The following is a 21,459-nucleotide window of genomic DNA, read 5'->3' on the forward strand; positions in this document are numbered from 1 at the left end:
GGGCTTGGTCTCATGACCCTGAGATCATGACCTGAGCCAAAATCAAGAGTCAGATGATTAACTGACTGAGCCACCCAGGCACACCCTGAGAAGAAGACATTTTGTCCTTAGGAAGGTAGATGGATTTGGGAGCAAGGTCTTATTTTTTTAAAAGATTTTATTTATTCATGAGAGACACATACACACAGAGAGAGAGAGGCAGAGACACAGGCAGGGGGAGAAGCAGGCTCCCTGCAAGGAGCCCAATGTGAGGGCTGAGGCAGACACTCAACTGCTGAGCCACTCAGGCATCCCGAGAGCAAAGTCTGACTAGAAGGGAGGCTTGGCTTTGTGTCCAGTTCATATTAGTGAACATTGTAGTTTCAGTCCTCTTTGATGCTTTATTAGGCTATTAAGTAGATCTTGAAACCTCTGATATGTCAGTGTTTTACATAAATGGTTTGTGGTTTTTTGGTCAGTTTTTGGCATTTTGGGGTGGGTGGAAGGAGAAAGTTTTGTATTTTTTCTTAATTAGTTCCTGAGGAGCCAGAACTTGAGAATTAGTGTCCAGGTTTGTCCTATCAGATCTCTATCATGAATTAACACATTCAATAAAAGTTTGTTGACTCAACAAGGGTGCTGGTTGCCAAACTTTGAGAAGGAAAAAAAAAACCACATCAAGGAGCTTATAATTTTGTAAAGGAAATGACATCACCACAAATTCTGGGCACTAGATTTTATTTTTTTTATTATTATTTTTTTAAATAATAAATGTATTTTTTATTGGTGTTCAATTTGCCAACATACAGAATAACACCCAGTGCTCATCCTGTCAAGGGGGCACTAGATTTTAAAAGGGAGAAGTAGTACAGGGTCTGGAAACCATGTTAGATAAAGAAAACTTATGGAAGTAACAATATCTAGCCTGGAGAAGGAGTAGCTTATTTTGAGGACATGGTGACTATTCTCTATTGTGGCTAATATTATCCCACTTTTTCCTGGTGTTTCGGGGAAAAAACTCAGAAGTTGCCTTTGATCCCTTCATCCAATCAGATGTCAAATTTTATCTCATCCAGTTCCAACATATTTCTTGATTCTTGTCCCTTTGTATTCTCAGTTGCCCTCCTGCAATGTCAGGCCTTTTAACTCATTGTCTCTACCAGTAGAAGAGGTTCTTGGTCACTGTTATCTTTCTCTCTGTCCTCCATTCTATATTACATTCCCAGAATAATGTTCGCCCAAACCTAGTTCTGATTGTATCACGTCCCTATTTAAACACTTAACGGTGGTTCCCCTAGCTTAGTAAGAAAAGTCTTATCTCAAACTCTAACCATCTAGTCCCCAGCCTTCCATCACCCACCTTCTCCTGTTCACACTCTACCTTTTATTCAGGCTTATTTAGTATTCTTGGAACCTGTTCCAAGTTTTCCCAGTTGTTTGACCTTTAAACTGTTCCTTCCTACTATTATGAAGAAGAGATCCATCATGTTTTATATTGTTTTAAACACCACAATTAGGACCAGCTGGCAAAAGAGATGGCCCTTAAACCAAGAATTTTCTCTTGAATAGTGTAGTCTAATAATGAAGGAATAGAGAGCTTCCCAACATTGAACATACTTGAGCAGAGGCTCAGGGCTGGCTGGTTTGGCTGATGTAAAAGCAGGGACTACTTATGGTAGGGGCTGTAGGGCTAGACAAAAAGAGAAAGTGTGGCGCTCTACTGTTAAACTTAAATCTACACATGAGGGTGCCTGGGTGGCTCAGTTGGTTAAGTGTCTGCCATCAGCTCAGGTCAGCGTCCCAAGGTCCTGGGATCGAGCCCACTGCCAGGCTCCCTTCTCAGGAAGGAGTCCGCTTCTTCTTCTCCCTCTGCCCCTCCTCCCTGCTCATGCACACGCACTCTCTCAAATAAATAAATAAAATCTTAAAAATAAATAAATCTACATGTGAGGCACCAAGCATACTTTATCCCCCCTCAGTAGCCCACGTGGTACACACACACACCCCTGAACAAGTCATTCCTTTACTTAAAATCTTTCAGTAATTTCTTTCCATCACTCTTAGGGTAGTTAAGAGAAAATGAAGAGGCAAAATTACTAGTAAGGCAACAACAATGAAAATTAGAAAGAAAGCGGTGTGTAGAGCCTCAGATAGATGGCAGAGCAAGTCCTTTGACCCAGCAACTCCACCCACGGGAGGCTGACCTTTTCTGTGGTTATGCAGAAGGGAATATTTGAGCTTCCTCTTTGTCTTTGACTCTTACCCATTACAGTCTTGCCTTTACTTTTGCAAAACCAAAAGGCTCATTGAAGTGTTTTTCCCCAAACAAAAGAGCAATCTGTCCTCAAAGGTAAGTTCTGCCTCCACTTCTTCAGAAATGGAAAAGCTGCTGGAAGCTTTAGAATAGCAGTTTGTCCTCAACCTCCAGTCAGAAAGGTTTCAGAAGGTTGGGTTTCTACTTGGTAGTGCTAATCAAATGTTTTTGTGAGTGTGTATAATTTGACCCTGCAGTTTCACTTTGAGTCTATTCTATAGAAATGCCCATACAAATACATAGTGCAGCATTGGTGGTGATATTAAAAATTGTAAACAATTTAAATGTACATCAGTTGGGATATGACTGAATAAATTATGGTCTATCCATAGTGTGAAATACTATGCAGCTATTAAAAAGAATGAAATAGGTCTCTGTACTGACAAGGATGGGTTTCCATGACCTATTAGAGGATGAAAAAAGTAGATTTATGTGACTTTGTGTGAGTTGTGAGTATATGTATATAAATAATATATACATGGAAGGATACATGCTAGAAACACTAACAGGTTACTTTTGGGTAGTGGGGGGGGGAAGTGATACAGGAATGTCTAAAGGAAGTAGTTAAAGATTTTTAAAAATCATGTGCCTCTCATAAAGTATAAATTCATCAGCTTTCTTTGTAGACACATTGGACAGAGGCCTCTAGCACTTTCCTGCAGGATTTGCAACTGTATTGGCAATTTTTTTTTTTGAGAGTTTTCCAGCCCTCTGGCCCTATCTTCCTTCTGATATGATACATGCTACAGGATACTTACCTTATCTTTTCCCTTAACTAATAAAACAAAACTCAATTTTGTAAGTCAAGACCAGCAGTTTCAAACCTTATTGGACATCAGAATCACCTTGATGCTTAGTAAATTGCAGATTCCTGGGCCTGCTCAATAGATTTTTTAAAAGTTTTTATTTATTTATTCATGAGAGACAGGGAGGGAGAGAGAGAGAGAGAGAGAGAGAGAGAGAGAGAGAGAGAGAGGCAGTGACGTAGGGAGAGGGAGAAGCAGGCTCCATGCAGGAAGCCCAATGTGGGACTTGATCCTGGGACTCAAGGATCAAGCCCTGTGTCAAAGGCAGATGCTCAACTGCTGAGCCACCCAGGCATCCCTCAATAGATTCTGAGTCAGTGTGTCTTGGTTGGATCCAAAATCCTGCTCTTTCAGAGGCACCCCTGGTGGTCAGTGATAAACTCTGTTTCAGGGAATGATGTCTGATTGTGCCCCCACCCCCTCATTTCTCTCTCCATGATTAGCAAAGGGAACCTCACCATGGATATCTTTGTGGATCACACATGGTTGGGTTCATCTGAATGGGAGAAAATGAATAAAACATAGGTCAGTAGACTTGAGACTTTAATAAGTGTTGTTTCTTTCTTTTTTTTTTTTTTAGTGTTGTTTCTTTAAAGTAACCTATTTGAAGTGGACCCTTTGGGTTGGAGGCTGGTCTGGTGGGCAGTGACTAGGCAGTGAGCAGCCTAGGAGATGCCTTCTAGCGATGGCTTCCTTAGTTATTTATAAGTGGAAGAGGAGGAGGGACCGTGAGGTCTTAGAATTCAGATGCTTTTTAAGTGAAGCTTCTGTCCTTGGAAAATGATGTTTTCTAGTATTCTGATGAGGTGCCATCTATCTTAAAGACTATTCTAAATGTTTTTTGTTAGATTTATTATTTTTCTTTGTTGTAAACAAAGTCTGTTAATCAGGTGCCTACCGTGGGTTTTTAACATCACATAAAGATGTTTAAAAACCATATACCCCAATTACTCCCAACAGTTAACCTTGGAAATAAAAGTGAGTGGTAATACTTCTTAACTACACCTTCCCAAGCCCTCAGTGAAGCTGGCAACCATCAGTTAAATAAACCATTAGGTTTATTAGTTTGAGAACAGAAGCATCAACTTGGGCACAGTTTTCTAATTTGCTCCTCATTTACCCAACAATAATTTATTCAGAGGCTACTCTGTGCCTAGTGGACATTAGATAATTCTAGAAATAAAGCCAGAGACTGATGAGCAGCTGGAACTCTGAGGGGATCATCTGAGTGGGAAAAAATGAATAAAACACAATTTAATAGACTTGAAAGCTTAGTAGCCCATAGAAAACAGAAAGTGGATTCCTTAAAGCAACAGCCTTGTTCTCTTTTTGTAGTCTATTTTAAGTGGTCCCTCTAGCCCAGCATTATCAACCTTGGATTAGGAGCTTTGAGGAAATAGTGGTTGGGTGGTTGTTTTTTAAAGGATTTTTTTTTTTTTTAAGAAATGTAGTTACTAAGCAACTGCTATGATCTGCTGCTAAGTTGGAGTTCAGCGGGCAAGTCAATTCCAAAGAAGGGAATATATAAACAAGTTGTGAGAGGGGGGGAAATGGCTTAAGGATAGATTTGGTATATTTTTTTCTGGGTTCAATGGCTATTTCTGCCTTCTTTATCTTCCCCCATTAGAAAGGGCTGCCTGGTCAAAAATCTCTTTGTCTCATCAACTTCTCCTCCTAGCCGGTGAGTGAGGAGGAGGACCAGAAAGCAGCCAACTAGCAGGCCAGGGTGGAGGGCTGAGCCCTGGAGTAGGGCTAGTTCCTTGGGCAGGCAGAGAGGTAGACAGCCCCACTGCTGCACTCATGGGCAGTCCGGGGCCTCTATGACAGATCGGTCGCCACCCTCTACATTTAGATTGCGACGCCTCATTGATATTGATGTGTTGCCTTGTAACCCTCAGAACAGGGACACTGTCCAGCTGCTGTCTTTTCCCTCCAACACTTAATGGGTGAGTCAGTGACTTAACTGCTTCCTGCAGGATTTCAGGAATGGGAGTAGGTAATGAGGACAAATCATAACACTGGTGCATGATGAATGAAAGAACACATGAATTTAATCAGTTGGCTTCATTGGTACCAGAGTGAACAAAAATAAACTTTATTGAGGATATTTGTGTGAGTTAGAACTCCATTCCCTCCCCTTAAGGCTTTTTAGCATTTCCCTTTATACCTAGCTGAAGGTCAGGTTGCTTTGCTGAGGGAATGGTAGTGTCAGGTGTTGGAACAGGTGTTTTGTTTTCTGCCTGTAGAATCATACAGACTAGATGGGGATGCTTCTTGCCAGCCCACTTGGTACATGAAAATGCTTTTGTGGAATTCTTTTTCCCTGGAAGTAGGTTTGTTTTTTTAAAGCAGTTCCACAACCTTCAACCCCTACTATAAATTTTGTCTTCCTTTGAAATATTTTCATAATGAGGTAGGACTATTTTCTACTATTTCCACAGCATGTGCTTTAGATATATCCCATTTTATGCAGCAATTATAGACCTTAACAATTGTTGTGTGTTGGGGGGGGGGCAAATGTAAATATCATGTACCAGGAAATGTACTAGGAAAATGTCACAGCAAAGGACCCCTATTTAAAAAAAAAACTTTTATAGTAATTGTAGAGCTAGAATTAATTTTCCTCTCTCAGGTTTTCTTAAGTTGGGTGTAAACCTGGAGTTGCCTTTCCAGAGTGATAAGGCTGTTTCAAGGCTGTTGTGATGGTGTTAGTGGGCTATAAAGCTGGGCATATGGACTTAGAACCCCATGAACTAGATGATTTTGGAGGAGAAAGGTGACAGCCGACTTACCGGTTTGGGAGAATTTCTGTTTTAATGTTTGTTACTGAAGCCAAAGATCCTGTTTGTTAAAAGGGAAATAACTTGGAAGATGTGATCTTCTCATCTTATTGTGAGGTTTGTTTTTACCTTTGTGTACTGGGTTCCAGTCTCCCCCTCCAAAATAAAAAAAAAAAGTCATCTAGAAACAAATCATCTTCCTTTCCTAACAGTGATATTATAGCCTCAGGCCCTTTCCAGCCCCTCCGCCGTGTCTCAGGGCCATCTGTTCTCTGCCATCCACTTTTTTGGGAAAGTCTATTTTCCCATCTGCTCTCCTTGGGCCTTAGTGCCTGCTCTAAAGATTTATGAAGGCTGCACTGGAACCTCTCTCCAATTGTTTTTTCAAGGATCAGTGAAATTTCAAGGCAGATAAAAGCTTTTTCCATTTGATATATCCAAATGTTACTCCTTTTTCAGGTATGTTTCTTCCTTCTATTAGTCTGGGAGTGGAAAGATGTCTGTCTGTGCTTGGAGGAGGGACTCTGCTTATCAAAGCAAAGATTGACTGCACTGACTCTGGCTGCTTTGAAAAAGCCCAGTGTCCTTCTGGCTCTCTAGCCACTGGCACACAGGCTTGGTGCAGTTCCTTGGGTTCATTCTTTTCCTGTCTTTTCCCTTGTCTCCCTGACAGAGTACAGTCGTTTTGAATCAAAGATACATGACTTGCGAGAACAAATGATGAACAGCAGCATGAGCTCTGGGTCTGGATCCCTCCGAACAAGTGAGAAGAGGTCTTTGTATGTCAGGTAAGTCACAATTCTGAGCACCAGGCCTTGTGCTGCCTGAGGAGAGCTCTGTGCCAACACAGCCCTTCCTGTTTAACTAGTGGGGTAGGGAGTGTGTACTCCCAGTACTAAAGCAGCATTTTGCACTGTATGCTCAGGTTGTGTACTTTATGGTCAGTGTCTCTTCTGTGAGCTGGCTTCTTCCTCTTTGCTCATGAATGACTCAGTATGAGAAAATTTCAGTTTGCTCTAATTGTGAAAGACTGCTGGGTGATTGTTGCTAGTCAGCATTCAAATAGCACTCAAATGTTCAGAGTACTCTGCTTGCAATCTGTGATTTGAGGGGAAAACTTGGCATACCCCCCTTCCACATATGCAGTAGACATCAGCATTTGTATCTGAGCATATCAACTATCACTGTGTTCCGGTACAGGGTCTTGTAAGAGACCAAATAACTGACAGGTTGCTGCTTCTGAGTCTTTTTAAAAAATGGTGTTTTCTTCCTCTCTGCTGTGCTAGTCTGCTGTGTCTGAATCCTGGGACATGATGGGATGGGATGGTGTATGGTCCCCAGGAAGGGTGGGTGGAGGGAACGGATATATAGCATTGACTGTATTGCTGCTGAAAGCTATTCTGCAGTACTGTCCAAGGTTGAACTTTTGACACATTATAATACTTTGTCAGGTCAAAAGTACAAACCTCTTGGGGAGTTGGACTGCTAAGTGAACACTATGAACTCCTTGTAGAAGTAAGAATAGTTTTCTTCTTCCTGCCCTAGCTTCTTGGCAAAACTCCAAACAGTATGGTGCAAGTACATGGTATCTCTCCAAGGTTAAAATCCTTAGTGGTGGGATTACTCCCCTGACCCAAAGACAGCTTTGTGTGTGTGTGTGTGTGTGTGTGTGTGTGTTTAATGCTTAGGTGTGGGGTTGTATTACACTTTTGGGGTGAACGTTCTCTACTGGCCTCTGATACCTGCTGGGGGGTTAGGAGGGAAGGCTACATTAATTGCCTGGCAATGGGATTGCTGCTCTGCCTTTGGGGTTTGACTTGAAGATAGCCAGTGGATATAGATGCCCATTGCAGTTTGTCTCACAGTGTTGATTTTCTTTTCTCTCAGTTGGTAGTCCCTGGCCCTACTGGAGGGAGTGGAGCTGAGGGAGCCCAGCTTTGAGTCTGAAGCCCACTAGAACCCTCATGGTTCTTTTTTGAAAAATGACCCCTCAACTACTTGTTTGTTGAGAGCAGCTTTCTTCACATTTGCTGTGCTTACCTCCTACTGGGTTAAAATGCCAGTGAGGCTCCATGCAGTGAGGTGATTTTGGCGGGCTTCACTATCAGACAGAATTTAGGGGTGACAATAATAAACATCTCCAAATGCAACAGCAATTTCTGTAATGTTCAGGGCTACCTGAGCTAGAGGAAGGCTGGACTAGTTTCTGGTGATCTTTTCGGTCTCCTATTTTCTGTCACAAAGCCCTTGCTCTGGGTCTGTAGCCTAGACACTGGGGCACTGATGGGGGAAGCAGAAATGTGCTGTTGCCCCCAGCAAAAGGGTAATACTTCTGTGACTTGGTCAGGATTGTTCCGTTCCCGTGCTGCCAGCCCCCGCAGATGTGCCACTCCAGTGTGCGTGGGAAGTTGCTCTTTAGGCAAGACAGTTTCTTCGGAGAGCTTTATTTTTAGATTTCCTTTCTCCACCTATCCTGTGCTAGAGCTCTCCCTGCCTGGGTAATGGAAGTGGGGCATTAGCTCCTGACCTGGAAGACCTAAAAGACCTGGAACACCCTTCTCTAGCCCTGGGAAAGGGATACATTGTGTCTAACTCTGGTAGGAGGGTAGAAACTCTGTTCTAGTGAATCAGTTTCTATGGTTTATATAATCTGCCCTTAACCTCATCTAGATAACATCAGTGTCCTCTGAGGAAAGTAAGTATGTTTTAGAATAATGAACATTTGTGATCACTAGACTTAGTCAAGGGAAGTGTTTTATGGCCAAAGCAGTGAGGTGTGAGGTCTTTTTCTAACCTAACCTTTCTATCAGAGCCTGGCTTGCTCTGTTTCTTTCGTGCCTGTTTGCCATTCTTTCATTCTACACTTTGTTCCTTTTCATTAGCATGTAAACATATTCGAATTTCTTCCATTCTTTTTTTATTTAAAGATTTTTATTTATTTATTCATGAGAGAGAGAGAGAGAGAGAGGCAGAGACACAGGCAGAGGGAGAAGCAGGCTCCATGCAGGGAGCCCGATGTGGGACTCGATCCCGGGTTTCCAGGATCACACCCTGGGGTAAAGGCAGCGCCAAACCTCTGAACCACCAGGGCTGCCCGAGTTTCTTCCATTCTTAAAAAGAAAAAAAAATCCCTTTGATACCAATAGCACCTTAAACTGTTCTCTCTTTTGCTCACCACATGTGCCAAATTATGTGCCAGGAAACACTAGTTCCTCATGATGTTAATAAGTATTGTGTGTGCAAAATCAGTGGTTCAGTAAGTTGGGCAAATGCAGTATTGAACAGAGGAAAATAGAGTGCTGTGATTCATATCCAGGGGAGGGACTGTACTAGGCAGAGGTCCACCAAAAGATAGGAGCATGGGAGCCTTATTTGGAGAAGCCTGTCTTAAATCCAGTTTGGGAAATGTTGGAGTCATCTGTGCTTGCTCCTGCTATGTCTTCAGATCACCTCTCTTTCAGTAGGAAAGGAAGTGTGCATCTGCTTTTCAGCATGGTGGTGGGGTTCCAAGCAACTCCGGAAGGCTCCAGAGGAGCAGAAGCCCAATTCTGTCAGGGATCCACAATGATTTCTTAGTCATCAGATTCAGTGAATGGTTCACCGATTCTTTGCCATTGGTCTGACCTCTTCACTATATTTGTTACCACGAATTACCCACTTGCTTCTTTAAAAGCTCTCTTCCTACCTTGGTAACCATTCCTCAATGTCTTTTATTAGCTCTGCCCCCTAAATTATAGTCATTTATTTTCAGATTCAGATCCTCTTGTTGTATAAATGACATCCTTGATCCCTTTAGTGAACTCCAGACCTGCATATCAACTACGTGCTGGACATGTGCATGAACTGCACTCCCAGTGCCTCAAAACAAGTGGTGTTGCTCAAAATTGAAACCCCCTCATAACACACATGTACCTGCTGCTCCTCAATTTCCTTATCTAAGTTAATTGCATCAACCTATCATGTGGAAAAGGGATTAGATTTGTTCTGTCACCTAAGGCAGATCTCATCTCAACAGAAGGAAGAAAGACCTAATGATTAAGACTGTCTGAAAACAGAATGAACTGCATCCGGAGGTAGTAAATTTGATCTTTTGTTACTGGAGATGTTACAGAAGAGGCTGGACACCGCCTTGCCAGGATGTTACCAGAGAGGCTTGAAGCTAAAGCAACAATCTGGACATAATCTAATCAGAAGTTTTCAGCAGTTCCATGATGTCTTCAGGATAAAGGGAAACAGGCGACATCTATGCATTAGGGCCTTTGTTATTCTCTTTCAGTTGTAGTTAAAATCCTTTAAATAATACTGCAAAGTAGACATTATTCTCATTTTACAGATGAGAAAACAGAGACTTTAGACAGCCTTGAAGTTCCAAAACTGGAATTTCAGCCCAGTTGTTCTGACCATAGAGCATGGTTCTTTCAACATTCCCAAACTTGCTGATGGGAATCAGCTGGCATGCTAGTAAAAATACAGATCCACGGGCTCCTCTTTTTATCTATTTGGCTTCATTGGGTTTGGGGAAATGTATGTTTTTAACAAGCAGTCAAAACACTCGGGAATAACCACTTGTTTGTCACAATAGGTATTTATTTCCATTTCACTTGAGCAACTGAACATTACACTTACATTAGCTGCTACCACGTGGAAGGTAGGAAAGCACAGGGCCTTCCCCATCCTTCACCAGACTAGACTCATCTCTTAAACAGTATAGGAAGGATGAGCAGAGGCCATCTTTCTGCCCACTCCAGGGCTTTTGCTATGCTAGTGAATTTGCCTTCCATACTGGAAAAGTCCACAGAAATATGCCTCTCTTGAGCCTCTTGCTCAGGGTCAGGGTGATTGGGTGTTTAACTCAGGTAATTCTGATGTGAAGGTAGTACAAAAAAGACACTGGGTAGGTGAGACTTCCAGGGACCTCCAAGTTCTAAACTTAGATGTTTTTTCATTTATTTCTTGAATGAATGAATGAATGAATGAAAGACCTTGTCCTCCAAAGGTTGCCAAGAGGCTCAGTAGTATATTTGCAGAAATAGGTTTTGCAAGTCTCTTCCGGCTAGGCTGGGTATGTTCTTCACAGCCACAGGATACCATCAGGGGAGCCCTGGCCTCCTGGTTGGTCATCTACCATCTCAGTCTTCTTCCCATTCTAGGAAGGAAATCATGTTGGGGCATCTGTAGTCTGCATTCCAGAAAGCATATAAGAAATATTGGTTTGGTCATCAAAGAAGGCTGGAGAATGCTACTTCTTGTCAAGGAGCAGACATTAATCATATACCTGTCTTGTGCTTAGAGCCCAGGGTGGTGCTTAGGAGAGCCTGACTTTGCCTTGTTCATTAATGAGTTTCAATAGTGGGTTAAAATGCCAGTGAGGTGATTTTGGAAGGCTTCACTATCTGACAGAATTTGGGGGTGACAATAATAAACATCTCCAAATGCAACAGCAATTTCCGTAGTGTTCAGGGCTACCTGAGGGTGGGGCAGAGTGTACTGTATCATTGATTCTCTAACTGCCTGTTGCTAGAGTATATTCCCCAGACAGCAGTCCTGGACCTGGGCTCCTAATCCCCTCAGATGGCCCAACAGGTGTTGTGACCCCAAATGTTCACATATTATGGGTCCTTGACTGCCCCTCTAATGTCATAATTGACCTTTAAGGCCTGAAACTTTGAAGTAAACTAAGGAGAACAGTGCCCTTCCTTGTTATCCATGTTCCCTTCTGCAAAGAGTACCTGGAAGACCTGACTTGATGTCAACTGCACTTGTGTCTCTTGTGATGACCCACCTTATGTCGACCTGAGTACTCAAGTTTGGGCTTTTAGGTTGCTTTTCAGAAGCTGCTCACAATTTTAATTCTCGCAGTAAGATCAAGAGCTGATGAGTGACTGTTGCTTTATGGCTCTTGGTGCGTGCTTCATATGGACCAGGAAAGGGATGAGCTGCTGATTTTCAAATAATATGTGCCTTTTATCTGGTACTTTCTATAGCTTAGGCTGCTATAGCAGAGTACCATACACTGGGTGGCTTAAAGAACAGACATTTATTTCTCACAGTTCTAGACATTTGGAAGTCCAAGATCTAGGTGCCAGCAGGTTCAGGTTCTGGTGAGCACCAACCCCCTCCAACTTTCCTGGCTTGTAGATGGCCACCTTCTTGCTCTGTCCTCACCTGGCCTTTCCTGGGCATGTGCAAGGAGAGAGAGAGAGATCTTATTTTTTCCTCTTCTCATAGGGGAACTATTTCCATTATGACCTCATCCAAACCAAATTACCTCCCAAGAGCTCCATCTCCAAATACTATCACCTTGAAGGTTAGGACCTTGATGTATGAATTTGGTGGAACACAAACATTCAGCTCAGAACACTGACCAAAGGAAGAAAGCAATGTCTTAGACCCTGACTGATATGGGAGGGAAGTGCAGTGGGCGAACTCTCTGAGTGATAGCAACTGGAGAGTAACTGAGAGGGTATTTGGTGCCCTGCTCCCCCAACCTGATCTCCTCCAGCATTCGTGAGCATCAGACATGGCCTTAGTCCTAAAAGGGCTTCCCCCTTGGTGATATACTATGAAAGATTTTAAAACTACAAGAGTTAAATAGCCATAAGTAGAAAACATTAAGAAAGGTCATTGCTAAATACATAGTATGAATTTGGAAGAAAGAAATTTGGAATGGGCAGGGTCACAGAGAAGGGTGGAATTTGGGCTGGGCCTCTGGGATGCTGATGAGGGTGAGAGGGGACTGGCAAAGCACCCCACCCTACCCCCACCCCAAGCCACACAGATGGCTGGAGCCCTGCTAGGTCAGTGCAGCAGGAGCAGCCACATGTCTTTGAGGCTAAAGTGCTAGAGTGCTCTTGTTTACTTTGTTTTGAGAAACCTGCCTGACCAGTTTCCCAGGTATTTGCCATTTTCTTTGCATTCCTGTTCACCAAGACTTCAAGGTGGCTATACCAGGTGCTTCTGATTTATCTGGATCTTTTAGACCCAAACCTCACAATTTAGGATCTGAACTGCAGAGACTTTGGCCTGGTAATCTGTTTACTTTGAGCTGATTATCTTCCTGCTTTCCAGTCTGGCAGTGAGGTCCCAGCTGAAGGGAAGATTAGGCAAAGTCCCCCAGAGCACGTGTATTATGTGGGCAGGTACACACAGCTCTTAGGGGATACTGTTTGAAAGGTCACCATTTATACAACATATCTTTCAAGACCTTTGGCAGTGTTTTCTCCTTAGGAAGATAGGCAGCTCCATTTAAAGCTTCAGCTCGGGAACTCCAACCTGCAGACCCTGGGAAACGAGCATCTGCTTTTCATGCTGGTGTGACTTGGCTCCAGAAGGCTGCTTCATTGCCCACTTTCGCTTTGTTTTTACATACCACATTTTCTCTGGGCCAGTCTCTGCCCTGCTTTTAAGAGAAATTGGTGTTTTTCTTGCCTGGCCGTGTTTGAGAAGTTGCAGGAAAACCCAGGATCTGGCTTTCCCCTTGCTTCACAGAGGTGTATGGCCATAACCAAGGAGGAGCATATTCAGGGTTGAAGAATAATCTTTTAATGTAGACCATTTACTGTGATCTTAGGCTTTAGATGGTAATATTTCCACAAGCTTTGTTCTCTCTTGACATAGTGCTTCCCTCTGAACTGACCAGTCCTCAAGTCGGAGGCTTTCATGAAATGTTTTTTATCTAGACCCAGAAATAATAAGAGGTTTCTGAGGCTTCTAGTCTCCCAATACACCATCTTGTCAATAAACTCATATACACAGGGTGGGACCAAGGTACCAGAGTGGTTAAATGTGGTTTTAGGTGTCTGGAGACAAATAAGTATTGCTTTCTTTTATTCTTTCTTCTTTTTCTGCTCATTCTTTTTGAGTCAGAGGATGAAAAGTTTTGTTTCTATGTCATCTGGGCCTTGCATGTGTAGGATTTCAGTTTTGGGACAGTGGTTCAATCTGATTTAAAAGGGATGGTATGGTATCTACCTTGACTTTCTCTAGTGCTTGCCCTAAGGATTAAAAGGGGTAGTAGATAAGAGGATATATCCATACTGTGGAGAAAGGTGCTCCTTCATCCTCTTACTAGTTCCAACCTGAGGCATTTAGCCAGTCCCTGTCACTTTTAGGTTCCAGGCTGTTCCTAAGAGAGATTGTCACTGCTAGATGGCCACAGTTAAGCATGCTTCTTAAAGATCTCAAGTAGGCAGTTGATACTTTTTCAAAATAAATTTAAATTTTTTAAATATTTATTTATTTTAGAGAGGGGGGGTGGCGAGAGGGGCAAAAGGAGAGAGAAATTGAAGCGGACTCTGTACTCAGCACAGAGGCTAACTCGGGGCTCGATCTCACAACCCTGAGCTCATGACCTGAGCCAAAATCAGGAGTTAGATGCTTCACTGATTGTGCTGCCCAGGTGCTCCCAAAATTCATTAAGGTCTAATTTAATACTTTTTTTTTGATTACATGAAATATATATCATTTGAAAGGTGGTTTGACTTTACTACTCAGCCTGTTCTTAGTTTTTTTTTTTTTTCTTATTTTTTTTTAAGTAAGCTCTATGCCTAACGTGGGGCTTGAACTCACAACCCTGAGATCAAGAGTCATGTGTTTTACCGACTGAGGCAGCCAGGCACCCTTGTTCTCTTTCAATTATACCTTCACGTGCAAGTTTAGCATGCTAATGACAAGCTGAGACCATGAAATTGGTCTCACAAGGCCTACTAAGTGAATGCCAGACTCCTTAGCTGGACTGTAGACTGAGTGCCTTGCACTGCCGCCAAATATGGGTGCTGCTGACCCTGCTGCACACCCTGGGTTACTTGCCTCTAAGCCTTTGCTCACGTGGTTCTTTCTAGCCAGAAGGGCGTCTCCCCATCTCCCTCTTGAAATCCTGAACCTTCACTGAGGGCCAGTTCAAAAGTCAACCCCTCCTTATAGCTTCCCCAAACTGGGTGTGACCTATGTTCCCTCTGAATGCTTTTAGGCCGTGGCTTATCTTGCATTTGTGCCTCTCACTACAACATACTCAGCCAGTGTACTCTGCAAGGCCAGGACTTCTTTTGCTTCTGGGTCTCCCATCTGTCAAACACAGTGCCCCACACAAAGTAGACAAAGTGAATGTTTAAATAAAGGAACAAAGGTGTGAGAGTTTTCTACCACACAACTCTAGATGAGGGAGGCCCTATGCACCTCTGGGCCTGCTTTCTGTCATCTCTGAGGAAGTTTTTTAGCTCATAGTGAAATAAAATTTCAGCAGGAAAAGAGAAAAAGTGGATTTAGAGAAAATCCCCATTTTGGATTTGGAGAAGAAATCACCACCACGACTGTGGAAGAGTCGACTGGTGAGGGAACTGGGCATATTTAACCTGGTAGAGAAGACATAGGAAAGACTTATGCTTATGAAATGCTAGAGCTGGAAAGAAACTTTGAGACCTCTGGGGCTCTAATGTCCTGCCAAGCTCTTCTTCCATTTGTAGTTCTGATTGAAGGAAAAGTAAATTCTTTTAAAAAAATATTTATTTATTTATTCACGAGAGACACAGGCAGAGGGAGAAGCAGGCTCCCCTCAGGGAGCCCGATGCAGGACCGGATCCCGGATCCCGGGATCACGACCTGAGCTGAAGGTGGGCACCCAACCGTTGAGGCACCTGGGTGGGCATCCCGAGAAAAGTAAATTCTTGTTCATTCATTTTACATTCTCAGCTGAAAATGATGTTATTTTAGTTCAGAGCTTCAAATCCTTTTTCTTTTATTTCAAATTCAAATGTGCTGCTATGTCTTTAACAAAATCATAGTTTATTTATTTTTTATTTTTATTTTTTTAATAAATTATTTTTTATTGGTGTTCAATTTACCAACATACAGAATAACACCCAGTGCTCATCCCGTCAAGTGTCCCCCTCAGTGCCCGTCACCCATTCACCCCCACCCCCCGCCCTCCTCCCCTTCCACCACCCCTAGTTCGTTTCCCAGAGTTAGGAGTCTTTATGTTCTGTCTCCCTTCCTGATATTTCCCACACATTTCTTCTCCATTCCTTTATATTCCCTTTCACTATTATTTATATTCCCCAAATGAATGAGGACATACACTGTTTGTCCTTCTCCGATTGACTTACTGCACTCAGCATAATACCCTCCAGTTCCATCCACGTTGAAGCAAATGGTGGGTATTTGTCCTTTCTAATGGCTGAGTAATATTCCATGAAATGGGCAAAAGACATGGAGAGAAATCTCACAGAGGAAGACATGGACATGGCCAACATGCACATGAGAAAATGCTCCACATCACTGGCCATCAGGGAAATACAAATCAAAACCATAATGAGATACCACCTCACACCAGTCAGAATGGGGAAAATTAACAAGGCAGGAAACAACAAATGTTGGAGAGGATGCGGAGAAAAGGGAACCCTCTTGCACTGTTGGTGGGAATGTGAACTGGTGCAGCCACTCTGGAAAACTGTGTGGAGGTTCCTGAAAGAGTTAAAAATAGACCTGCCCTACGACCCAGCAATTGCACTGCTGGGGATTTACCTCAAAGATACAGATGCAGTGAAACAGCATGACACCTGCACCCCAATGTTTATAACAGCAACGTCCACAATAGCCAAAATATGGAAGGAGCCTCGGTGTCCATCAAAAGATGAATGGATAGAAGATGTGGTCTATGTATACAAAATCATAGTTTAAAAACATTGTTTATTCTGTTGTTCAGTGTCCCTCATCCACAGATTCATCAAAGAAAATCCAGATAGACTTGGGGATCACTTTTATTGGGAGATAGCCCCTTTTTTGCCTTGTTTGCCATGGAACTTAGAGCCAAACATGTTCTTTACCAGAAGTAAATGACTTAAGTCAGATGCTTTCTTTCTCTTTTTTTCTCTCAAGTGCTCAGAAGAGTGCCTGAGCATATTAGATGCTCAAAAATACTTGTTTAATTAATGAATACCCTTAAGAATAGAATATTATATCATCTTTAAAAATATTAGTATTAGGCAGCCCTGGTGGTTCAGCAGTTTAGTGCCGCCTTCAGCCCTAGGATGTGATCCTGGAGACCCAGGATCAAGTCCCACGTCAGGCTCCCTGCATGGAGCCTGCTTCTCCCTCTGCCTGTGTCTCTGCCTCTCTCTCTCTGTGTCTCTCATGAATAAATAAATAAAAATCTTTAAAATAAAAAATATATATAAGTTTTGATGACTAGTTAATGGTATGGGAAATATTAATGATACAATTTCAAGTGACCACTAAGGTTGCTAAATTGTACCTACACACCGTGTTTCCATCTCAGTGAAATCTGTTTTTTTGTGTATTTATTACAGAATATTATACAGTAACACAACAGTATGAAGAATGGTTCTGAGTTATATTCAGTGTGATTTTTCTGTTTAGACTTTGTTTTTCAAATATTCCATAATGAACTTATTGATATAATTTTTTGATGAAATTAATGCATATGAATAGTATAAAATCTCAAACACTATAATAACATGCAAAAAATTAATCCTTTTCCTATTCTTCCCTTTTCTGGCTCTATAGAGGAGAATGCTTCCAAATATTTTGGCTATAGCAAAAAGAAATAGTAAATCTAAATAACCCTGCCTGTGTTAAATAATGGAGCTATGAAATGATAAGGATGTAAAAAAATAATCAGATGAAAAGTTCAGTATTTCTGGGAGGAAAGAAACCATAGAAAAACCTTATAGGAAGGTAGGGGTAGTCATCCAAGGAAACTATTTACATCATAATGTAAAAATAAATATTGCTTATCCTCGAAATGTGATATAACTAAATTGGGAGGACAGGGTCAAAAGGATAGGTGAGTGCTATTGAAAACCAATATATATTCATCTTTCAACGGGATGAGCACTGGGTGTTATACTATATGTTGGCAAATCAAACTCCAATAAAAAATAAATATACATTAAAAAAAGAAAACCAATATATAATGTCTAAAATGTTTTTTTAAAAGTGATGCAACAAATAGCAACAAGCAGCAGTTATTTAGAAAGGTGTCAGAAAAGAAAAAGAAACAGCAAAAATATATGAAAGCAGTTTCTTTTTATATTGACTTACATTTTTTTGAAGTAAAGTAGTAAAAGGAACATGTGCCTGTGGGTAAAAACAAAGCAGATGGTGTCACTCTGGTGTGCAGTGCTCACTGCTGGCATTCTTGGTGACTTGGATCCACACTTACTGTTTTTACTTAGCTCGCGGTATATGTGTTTTAATATGGTAAGGTTTCATATGGTAAGGTTTCTGAAATTCCTCTTGGAAGTGAATTGGCACATTAGTTTTATTTTAACCTCAGGTGTTTAAAAAATTACCAATAATTGGATTCCTGACATCCAGAAAACACGTCTATATCAACTTTATCATGTGCTCCAGCTTCTTACTGCTGTTGGCAAAGGTCAGATATGGTTCTGTGGGGTTGTCTCTGGATTTTCACCGGTAAGCTCTCTAGTGTCCTACAGCCTCATCCTAATCTCTTCTCATTTATTTTAACATCTTCCTTCTTCCCTCTCCAAACTAATTTGTGCTTAATCCAAGTTCTTTTCTTTTCTTGACTATATTTGTTTTAATCTGTGAAGCCCAGAATGCCATTTAGTGTTTCTTGTGGTCACTTAGAAGGTCTTCACCATGGACATCTTCGTAGGAACATGCTTTAGGAAACTCCGTTTTGAATGCAGGGTAAATGCATTCCAATTTGATCCTGTCACACAGAACCAGGGAAGAACCTCTTGGGCAGAGTGCTTCCTTGATCTGCTGGCCTCAGCCTCCCTCCTTACTGCTTCGAGTGCATAAATTGAGGAAGATAAAGGGCTTTGTGTCAGAGTTTGGGTATTTTCATTGTCAAATAATCTGATACTGATTTATTTTTTTAAGATTTTATTTATTGATTTGGTAGAGAGAGAGAGCACAACCAGGAAGAGCAGCAGAGGGAGAGGGAGACTCAGACTCCCCACTGAGCAGGGAGCCCGATGCAGGGTTTGATCCCAGGACACCGGGACTGTGACCTGAGCCGGGGGCAGCTGCTTGACCGACTAAGCCACCCAGGCGCCCCTGATACTGATTTTTTAGGAATTCTCTTTCAAGAAGTTTAAAAAGTAGATGGGTATTTCACTCTGCACAGTTTTACTACATTTTGTATTTCATTTGGGGCTGCACATGGGGAAATAGTGTGTTTTACTTTGCAGCTGAGCCACAGACTACCACACCACAGGGAGAATTCTAAATCTTGGAACTAGTTCTGGAAATGCACTGGTCTGTGTGTACAAAAGTGCTAACAGAGAATATAAAAAAGAGTCAGACCCTAGATCTCGAGTAGAAAAATCCAAACTTCTCACCGAAATCACCAATTCGCAGTGACTTTGTGAGCAGAGATCCAGTGTCTGAGAAAAGTAGACTTTCATATAGGTGAGTTTGTTTCCTGAAGCTAGAAGCTAGTTTTGAAGAGCCAGCTTCACTGGAGCCAGAGTCAGTGGTGGATCCTTTGAGTTTGTAGTTTTGATTTAAATTTACCTTCAAATCCACCCCATCCCACTCCATGATTACCCTGTTAGGTGTGAGGGTGGATTCATGTTCCTAAGGCTCTTTTGACATGTCACTTTCCTACTCTCAAGTTTCAGGGGCCAGTGGATCAGATATATTCAGGACCTTCCAAAATTTGCCCCAGGCCTTTATTTCTAACCTCATTTCCTAGGACTCCCAGTGGCAGCCAGGTTGGGCTCCTCCTCTTCCTCAAGCCCACCTTTTCCCACCTTCTCCTTTAGCACTCTGCATGTCTTGTCAGAGGAGCTGGCCTCCATCCTAGGAGGAGATAGGTATGTGATCTGGGTCATACCTTAGATAGGTATGTGATCTGGGTCACATTATTCTTCCCTGAGCCCCCCTCTCCCTCTATGTAAGAGTGAGAGACTGAGAGACTGAATGAAGAGACTTCTTTGTAGGGTCCTTTTCAACTTTATCATTGTGTGGATGAATGTCAGTCTTTGCTTTTTCCTTAGTTGTTCCAGGACACAGGGTCCTTTTCTCTTTTGTGTCTCTGCAGCATTTACCATTCATTGTTTGAGACTGTAGTTAACATTTTTATGTTCTGCCTTCAACTACCTTTTGAAGATATGTTTGTAAACTGAGAAAGCCTTTTGGTAGACCCAACTTGTTTCCTTAGGATGTGGGTGAGGGGGAGGACTGTTGAGTATGTTCTCCTTTGGACTTCCACCTTGTGTCTAGAAGCTTAGAGACCGTGGGGGTTCATGAAAGAGATTCTCTTATTCCCCTTCTTGGGAGAGTGGGATATTTCTTTGAGAAGAGGCACATATCTACGACATCGAGACCGAACGAAGGATGCAATCTCCTGGAGAATTCCCTCTGGTCTGTTCTGAGGCTGGTAGGTCTGTGCTGACTATCTGCATTGGCTGTCCTCTGCCATCCTTCCAGGAGAGTCAGACTCCTGGCATTTAGGGTTAGGATGAGGACTTCATCTTTCGCTGTGCATTTCAGGGCCCTGTTTGATTATGATCGAACTCGGGACAGCTGTCTGCCAAGCCAGGGGCTCAGCTTCTCCTATGGTGACATTCTGCATGTCATTAATGCATCTGATGATGAGTGGTGGCAGGCAAGATTGGTGACCCCACATGGAGAAAGTGAGCAAATCGGTGTGATCCCCAGTAAGAAGAGGTGAGTTGTCATGCTCGTGAGGTCTTCCTTGCCCTCTTCCTGGTATTGATTTCTTTTTTACCTATTATACTATAAGTTGCTTGAGAGCAATGAATGTGCTTTATTATTCCTCTGTTAGAGAATTGGTGCTTAAGACATGGTTATGACTCAGTGAGCCAAAAAGTGGCTGCTGAGACCATGCACTGGCAGTAAGTAACAGGACTTCTTTCTGACTCCAAAACAGGGTGGAAAAGAAAGAAAGAGCTCGATTGAAAACCGTGAAGTTCCATGCCAGGACGGGGATGATTGAGTCTAACAGGGTAAGTAGGGATCCCCAAGGAAGTCAGCCAATATGAGAAGAGGAGTAAGAAGCTTGGAGTCTGTCTGCTGGATAAGAGAACTGGGGAGCACAACAGAATATCTCTTTTTCAGGGGGCTGGCTCTGTCCTATCAGAACACTGACTGCTTTTCAGAAAGCAGGGAGAGGGCACTCAAACTCTGTGTCCTGTCTGTACTCCTAACCCCCTGGGTTACTGGCTCTTGAAGATGTGTTGGAGTTCGACTGTCTGGAAGGCTGACTTGTTCTGGGCACATGAAGCCACTTGTGGGTATCTCCCTGGCCGCAGACCCTGTCAGAGCTGTGGAGACCCTGAACAGAACCTGGCCTTGTTATCCAGCAAGGAAGGTCAGCCTCAGAGCTCTGACCACCCCTCAGACCAACAAGGCATGAGGGCTCAGTCATTCACCCCTTTTCTTCTATGAGCTTTGTAGGCCAAAGAGCTTTTGGAGCAGTAGAGGTAAGAGAGACACGGAGTAGATGACTCTGTGTGTATCAGTGGCACCTTAGGGATGTGTCCAGGAGGCTACAGTGACCTTTGTCCTTTAGAAAGTGCCAGTGAGTGCTGTGAGTCTGGATTAGGTAGAAACCTCTAACATCCCT

General features: G+C 42.5%; 1 protein-coding gene across 5 annotated transcripts in view; it reads left to right on the top strand.

Annotated features, from left to right (window-relative positions):
* Positions 1-21,459, top strand: part of DLG3 (discs large MAGUK scaffold protein 3) — a 54,879-nt gene that overhangs the window by 21,577 nt on the left and 11,843 nt on the right. For all 5 annotated transcript variants that reach the window (XM_041741840.1, XM_041741841.1, XM_041741842.1 and 2 more), the window contains 3 exons: positions 6,553-6,667; positions 20,364-20,540; positions 20,764-20,839. In XM_041741840.1, the coding sequence (XP_041597774.1) occupies positions 6,553-6,667; positions 20,364-20,540; positions 20,764-20,839 (368 nt within the window). The remainder of the gene's footprint in view (positions 1-6,552; positions 6,668-20,363; positions 20,541-20,763; positions 20,840-21,459) is intronic.

Source organism: Vulpes lagopus, chromosome X (genome assembly GCF_018345385.1).
Source record: "Vulpes lagopus strain Blue_001 chromosome X, ASM1834538v1, whole genome shotgun sequence".
Classification (NCBI taxonomy): domain Eukaryota; kingdom Metazoa; phylum Chordata; class Mammalia; order Carnivora; family Canidae; genus Vulpes; species Vulpes lagopus.